We start from the raw sequence: 7,395 nt of genomic DNA on the forward strand, positions 1-7,395 counted from the left end.
GAGCCCATGTTACATTTAATGGTTTGTTTCATAATAGTGAAAGCTAGCTAGATGGTTTCTATATAATACCTCCATTTCATATTTTAAGCTATTTTAGATATGCATTTTAGTCAAGGTTTTAAATAGGGGGCTAACGTATTTAGCGGTTGACCCCTTCCAAATAGCTAATAGCGGGCTAAATGGTACTACAACGGCTAATAACGGGCTAAATGAAACTATAGCGGTTAGAGAATTCCTACTCAAATAGCTATAGAGGGCTACAGTGACAGCTATCACCGGAGATTGGAACCTGATTTTAGGCCTATCAATGTATCTTAATAAATCTTCATACTTATGTAAATATTCCGATTAACGTTAACTTATACATAAATCTTGATAAAAGTAAAGCACCTTATAATAGGAAACGGTACGAGTACTATCTAATCTTATATAATCTGGTACACTATAAAGTCTCATCTCGATCGAATTATCCGCTGGGTCGTTCTAATATATGTTGTATATTCAACAGGCATAGCTCTTGGGATGGAACATGGACAATAATCCTGAACACTTTGACACAATAATCTTGGGGCTGTGTTGATTAGGCCATATTTTTCTTACATTTTTTTCTACTTTTGCGCGCATGTTTTCTGAACCGCTAACGACGTATTTCTTGTAAAAAGTTTCTATGGAAAAGTTTATTATCTCATATTTTTAAGTGGATTTTCAACTTTTTATTAGTTAATTCTATCGTTTATATCACTTTAATAGCTATGACAAAATATTTCACCTTTCATCAATAATCTTCAAATGAACGTATCATTTATGCTTGGTTTCTGTTTATATTACACCCTCATCTTTTTTTGCTTCTGCTTATGCTGATAAACCAAAATTTAGATTTTCAACTTTAAAATTTAAAGTTGATTTTGTGGTTTTTTCACCGAGTTTATTTTTTAGCTTTGACTTTTAGATATCTCAAAATACATATATAAAAGTTTTATTCACATATTATTTTTTATTTGTAAATATATCGTCTGTCTTTTTCATAGAAAAACCAATCAATCGCCCCTAATATGTTTTTTAATAATAAATTTAGGCATTCTTTTATTTATTCTCCAAACAATCACAAAAGTCGAGCTGAGCAACGAAAATTTATGAATACAACCTTTAGATTAAAATTAACTTAATCAGGGTCTCCTGTTACGTACAATGATAATATTTTGCTCAAGTCTCCTGGAGCCTCTACTCTGCCCACGAGTATTTCAAATGAATAAAGTAAATTAATTTTATATTGAAACTTATTTCATTTGCTTAAATCAGAGCTAACTCTAAATTATCCCCGGACTAAGCGACGCCCATCGCTACTACTAACAGAGTTAATAGCACCACCAATTAAAGCAATACGGATATGGGCTGAATGTATCATATTGGGCCCAACGTGATTCCCAGGCTGGAGTTGTCAAAGGCCGGCCCAGTCAGTTTTCGCGCAGATGGACACATCCGAGCACGATAGCCCGGCAGTCCGACACTAGTCTCACCCAACGTTGAAGCCTAGAGCATAGCATAAACATCATCTCATCTAAATTTGGTCATCTATATTTTTATTTAGATGATCATCCAAAATAGTTTCATCCTTCATATCTTTTTGTACTTCAACAGATCATCTATATATGACATCCTCCACATCTCTTTGTAGGATGGAGAGGGAACATTCAAATATAGAATTTCTCTCTCCTAATATGGATAACATCTAAAAATAGATGATGTAATGAATATTCTGTTGGAGCTTAATTTTTACTCTTCATCCTCTATTTTTAGGATAAACGATAAGATAGATGAGCTGTTGGGACGCTCTTACGTGGATTCTCTACAGCGTTCGAGTTGGAAGACCAATGGCTGGGATCAGTCACTGCCCGTAGTAGTATACTACTAGCTCTACAGTGAAGGTAATTTGTTTTTTGTAATGTGGTTCGATTCAAATGAAAAAATTGCAATGTGATTGGATCATTGTTCAAAGATTCCGTCTAGGAGAGGCTAGTTGTGCATTCAAGGAGAACAATCAAAAACAGTTTCTGCAGCAGAAAGGGGAGCACAGTAAATGACATTATGGGAGCAAGATCTCACCATCTGATCTCTAGTACACAATCAGCACACCCCAGAAATTATGTAGTATGGAGCTGGTACAGAAAAAATCTACGTCATCTCGTCTCGTCCACAGTAAACCGGAGCAGTGTTGACACGGTAATTAAATCCGTGTCGCCGTAGCAGCAACCCAGCAACGCACCCGAAATTTTTTTAAAAAACACAGTGTGCAAACCTCCGGCCTCGCAGCACGCAGTACTACTATCGCCGTCGGAAAAGGCCTTTTTTTAGTCATTTCTTTGCCACAACATTTTACCTTTTTAGCATTTAAATAATTATTATTAGTCGAGATAAGGCATTAGGATTTAAGAAGTTGTAGAACAAACGCATTCAGATTTGGAAAAGTGAGGACATTGTATTCTTTGTAGACTTATACGTCATCTGTTTTAGATATAATTATTTTTAGGTTTAAAATATCTGATAATATTTATAGTTTAACTTCTTTAATCAATCACTTCTAATTTAAAATTTATTTTATTTACCTACACGTACGCCCTCGTAATATTCATTACTACTACTTAACATGTTAAGATGCATATAACAGTTTATCCTCCTTAGACACAGTTCCTGGTAAATAGGTTACTATAGTAGCTCCTAAGAGATCCTCAATAGCTCATCAATCTCATCCTCCATCTTAAAAATAGAGGATGAAGAATAAAAGTTAATCTCCAGCAGAACATCTATCTCATCATCTATTTTGAATGTCATTTATATTAGGAGAAAGAACCTCTATATTTAGATGTTCTCTCTCCAATCCTTCAAATAGATATAGATATAGAGGATGTCATATATACATGATGTGTTAGAGTACAAAGAGATATAAAGGATGAAAATACTTTAGATAATCATCCAGATGAACAAATTTAAATAAACTGTTGGGATGCTCGTGACACGTGCACTAGTGCCGTGGATTTGATGAGTGCCAGTAGCGCTTGTAGTGAAACGGCTATGATGGCGGCGTACGGCACGGGGGAACAGTCCGTCCAATCACACGAAATTACGAAGCGGATACGGGGGACGAATCGACGATACGTGACATGACGCTCGCCTTCTGGTCCGGGGTGGCATCAAGCCTGCGGCGCGCCGCAGCACTGCACCACATTAACGTCGCTGTGCTGCAACTGGTACAGCGCCAGTACTACCCTCCCCGCCGTATGCTATAAGTTTAAAAATAGAGTTAACTACTGCCCAACATCTGTTTTATATTATATAAGAATAGTTAGACTTGTCTAAATTTATCGATCGATAAATATATATAATTTATATATGGATCTAGATTCATTAGTATCCATATGAATCTATACAAGACTAAAAAATTTTATACTGTAAAACGAAGGGAGTGATATGTTAGAGTTAACATTCGAACCCTTTACATGTATTTAATTTATTACAGTATATTTTCATTTCTCTGCTCCACGTGGACATGAGAGCTAGTCTTATCGACTCGCTTGTGTTTATCCGATAAAATTTGAATTTTTAATTTTAAATTAGTTTTATTAGTTTTCTCATCGTAGTGCATTTGTAGCTTTGGTTTTAGATCACTAAAAACCATGTATATAACATTTTTATTTATAAATAAATTGTTTCGCTTTTTTCTTTCAAAACACAAAAGAGTAGTTGGCTTATAGTAGTTTTCTGCTATTTTCCTTGCTCGTATTAAACTTTATCTTTAGAAAAGATTCTTTTACCGCCACTTTGTTTCTAAAGTAATCATTGTACTAAAGTTTAAGAAAGTAGTAGATATATTTTGGATTGGTCAAAGAGGATGATAAATGTATTGCAATTTTAAAATACTATTACATAGCATTAATAGCATTTTAGTTTTAATTATATACTAGTAAATTACTCGTGCGTTGTAACGGGATTTTATATTTTAAAAATATCCTTAATATTTAAAAGAACAGAGTACAAATAAAAAATAAGGTATTATAAACTTTAAAACTGATATATGACCTAGTAAAAAGTAAAAACCCATGTAACCTAAAAAACCCATTTGACTAAAAAACCCCAAAAATCTATTAAAAAAACCCTAACCCTAACCATACTATCTCTCCCATCACTCACTCCCTTCTCCTCTCATGATCTGGCAGCGGCGGTAGCAGATAGGCGGGCGCGGGCGTAGAGCACAAGGAGGGATGGTTGGCGGGCACGCAGAGATGGTGAGGAGGGGCGGCGGGGCGGGTTGGCGGCGTCGGGATGGCGCGGGGGACGGAGGGACATCGTGATGGCTGGCGTCATTGTCTTCCTATCCTACGACGGTGAGTCGTCCACCTCCGCTCTCTCTACACTGTCTGTTGCGGGGTCTTGACCGAGACGGTGCGACGGCGGGATTGTCGGGCAGGGTGGAGTTGGCAATACTGATAAATAGGGCTCACACGTCATTGACTCTGATAGTGATGGCAGATTCAGTGTCATCACCGTTAAAATCGATATAGATCGCTATAGTAGAAGTACGTGGACACAGCGCCAACCCAGCAGCACACAGCGGAGCAAAGGCCGCTTCTGCTTGCTATAGTGGTATATGGAGTACTGCTCTTGAGCGAGGAAGAGGACAGCAGGGCACGGACAACCATCGCCATCGCGCCATTAATTGCGGCTCCTCTCCACCCCAATTCATGTCGGCCATAGCCGAGAGGACGCAGCAGCAGCACACTAAAGACTGCACCTCATCAAAGCTGCAGCTGCGACGTCAAACTCCAAAACTCCTCTCCTGATCCATTATTATTAGAGACGCGCGCGAGAAAGAAACGTGATACGCACTGCACCGCGCTGCACACCTAATTAAACCCGGCGTCACGAACTCACGACTTGCGCAGCGCTCGTAATTGCAGCTGCTCTGCTTCGACTACAACGTCGTCGAGTAATCAATGCGCCCCATGTACTAACTCGTACTCCACGGTACGTACAGTATGCTGCAGATTGATTGGATCACTAATCTGCCAATGAGATGATTAATTATGATGGTAGATGTGGACTAAAATGGGAAGTTGATTAAGGCCGAATGCTTTGATCAATTACAGAGAGTGCTAGTACTACTAGTATCCTCGTGTTCTATGGAGTACTACTACTACGTGTTTGATTGATTGATTGATTGATTGATTTTCCTAACAGAATTGGGGCATGGCTTAGCAAAGCTAAGTCACATGTGTCCGCCGTGGGATGATGATCGATGCGGGGTGAGGTGGTAAGAAGCTAGGTGCCGAGGAAGCCGACGTTGAGGTCGATCCGCGGCTTCTTCTTGGGCGCCGGCGACGGCGGCGGCGGCACGTGCGACTCGCACCGCGGGCACCGGGGGTCGGACCGGGAGATGAGCACGTAGAGGAAGCACCTCGGGCACGCGGCGGCCACCATGCCGCTGCCCCCCGCGGCGGACGGGGAGTCGCAGCCGTCGCCCTGCTCCACGCCGCCGCCGCCGCCGCCGCCGCGGCGCTTCACGGAGGAGGTGGTGACGGAGGACGACGACGGGGACGCGCCGGCGCTGTGCTGCTGCTGGTGCTGGTGGTGGCCGTGCTTGCCGCGCTCGAACCGCTCCAGCGCCGTCTTCACCTTCTCGATCGTGCACACGCTGTGGTACGTCGTCGTGCCGCCCGCGCTTGGGGCGGCCGCCGCCGTGGAAGTGCAGGGCTTGGCCGCCGAAGCGGCGGCGCCGGGGACGGGGAAGAGGTTGAGATCCCTCGGCGTCGCCGGGCACACCTGCTTCTGCAGGGACACCTTGCCGGACTGCACAAACACAGTAAAAGTTAAGACCTTTGAGACAGAAACCGAATCAGAGCGAAAAGATTAACCGATTTTCGGATACAAAAATTGCGAATTTCTCAATGCTGCACGTAAAAATCATAAATTGAAACTAACAGTTGCTTTCATTCTTGGTACTGTTGGAATTACCACAGGAATTCTACTAGCCCTTGCCAAGATAACACGGCAGAAGAAGGTAAACTGACCACAGAAAAAAAAAGGAATTGACTGTATCTAAAATAAGGAATCTACTAGTCATAGCATATTGAGTAATCCACCAGTAGATACTCTGATAAACAAGGTAATTTAATGAACATACTCTTGCTAGTAGTATTAAAATGGCTTGCTCAGTTTCTAGATTACGCTTATCTACCTGTCTATCTTTTTTTAAAAAAAATGAGACCAGACCAAACTTGAAGAAAAAAATTTGGGGGATCGAATTAATTCCTGCCCTTTGGGTCAATCCACGGTGCTGTTCCACCAAATCACTATTCTTGAGCAGCTTGTGATCATTAAATCTTGCTCTAATTTCCCAACTAAACCAGCCAACCAATTCATAGATCACAACCAAACTGATAGTACTAGCTAACCAAAGAAAGCATGCTGAATCCAATCGAACAGGGGAGAAGAAAGCGAGGGCGGCCAGGAGCGGAGCTCGCATACCACGGCGTCGTGCCTGGCAGTCGCGGCGGCGGCGTCCCTGGCGTCGTCGGCGGCCACGCACCCGCCGAGGAAATCCCTGGTGACGAGCTCCGCCGCTCTGCCGCCGCCGTCCGCCGCCCGCGCCATATACCCCACCGCCCCTGCAACCATCTATAGAAGCAGCAGCTAGCTAGCTAGCACACCACCACCATACGCCACACGTACGGCCCACACCTCAGCTAGCTCAAGCAAGCAAGCAGCAAGCAGCAAGCTATACACACTCCTAGGCAATCCAACAGAAGCTAGCTACCACCGGAGACGAAGCCGAGAGACGGCGAGAGCCGGGGGGAGAGGAGAGGAGATAGATATACCGGAGTAGGAGGAGGGGGGAAACAGGGGAGGTTTTGGAGGGACGCATGGGCGCCATTAATTAAGGTGTTGGAAAGGCAAGGCATGAGGACAAGATGTGCAATCAATGCGGCCCGACCCCCCCGCATTGATGGCAAGGCCTCCCGGCGTGTGACGGACTGCGACGGTGGACCAGCCTCCTCCTCCTCCTACTCCTACTCCTACTAGTAGTCTACAACGTACTGCTGACTACTTCGCTTTCCTTCTCTCTCTACTACTATCTGATTAGAGAGAGAGAGGGGGGAGGGAGAGCGTGAGGCTTATGTAATCCGTGTGCATGCGGAGGTGGCGTAGATGACCCGGAGTAGGAGTAGTTTGATGCACGTATGGGGGGTGGAGTACTGCGTTTTGTGGGCATTTCCGGGGACCCATGCCCGAGGTATCTTCTTTGGGATTGGTAAATTATGTGTGGACTCTACTCTACACCCTGTAAAGGAAAAAAATGGGCATAATGAGGTTGAATTTTCCAGGTGATTTCGGATTAGAGGT

General features: G+C 43.1%; 1 protein-coding gene across 1 annotated transcript; it reads right to left on the reverse strand.

The window, feature by feature from the left end:
• Positions 1-5,189: 5,189 nt before the first annotated feature.
• LOC102703292 (protein bunched, class 2/F/G isoform-like) lies at positions 5,190-6,904 on the reverse strand. The gene is made up of 2 exons (XM_015835008.2): positions 6,520-6,904; positions 5,190-5,841 (listed from the first exon to the last, which is right to left on the reverse strand). The coding sequence occupies exons 1-2, from the start codon at positions 6,667-6,669 to the stop codon at positions 5,314-5,316; spliced, it is 678 nt and encodes a 225-aa protein (XP_015690494.2). The 5' UTR covers positions 6,670-6,904; the 3' UTR covers positions 5,190-5,313.
• Between the last annotated feature and the right edge of the window lie 491 nt (positions 6,905-7,395).

Source organism: Oryza brachyantha, chromosome 3 (assembly GCF_000231095.2).
Source record: "Oryza brachyantha chromosome 3, ObraRS2, whole genome shotgun sequence".
NCBI classification, from domain to species: Eukaryota; Viridiplantae; Streptophyta; class Magnoliopsida; order Poales; family Poaceae; genus Oryza; species Oryza brachyantha.

Excerpts from the sequence above, each read along its gene's own strand:
- LOC102703292 (XM_015835008.2), bottom strand. The coding sequence starts at position 6,669 with ATGGTTGCAGGGGCGGTGGGGTATATGGCGCGGGCGGCGGACGGCGGC. Across the intron at positions 5,842-6,519 it reads CTGCCAGGCACGACGCCGTG|TCCGGCAAGGTGTCCCTGCA; the intron begins GTATGCGAGCTC and ends GTGTTTGTGCAG.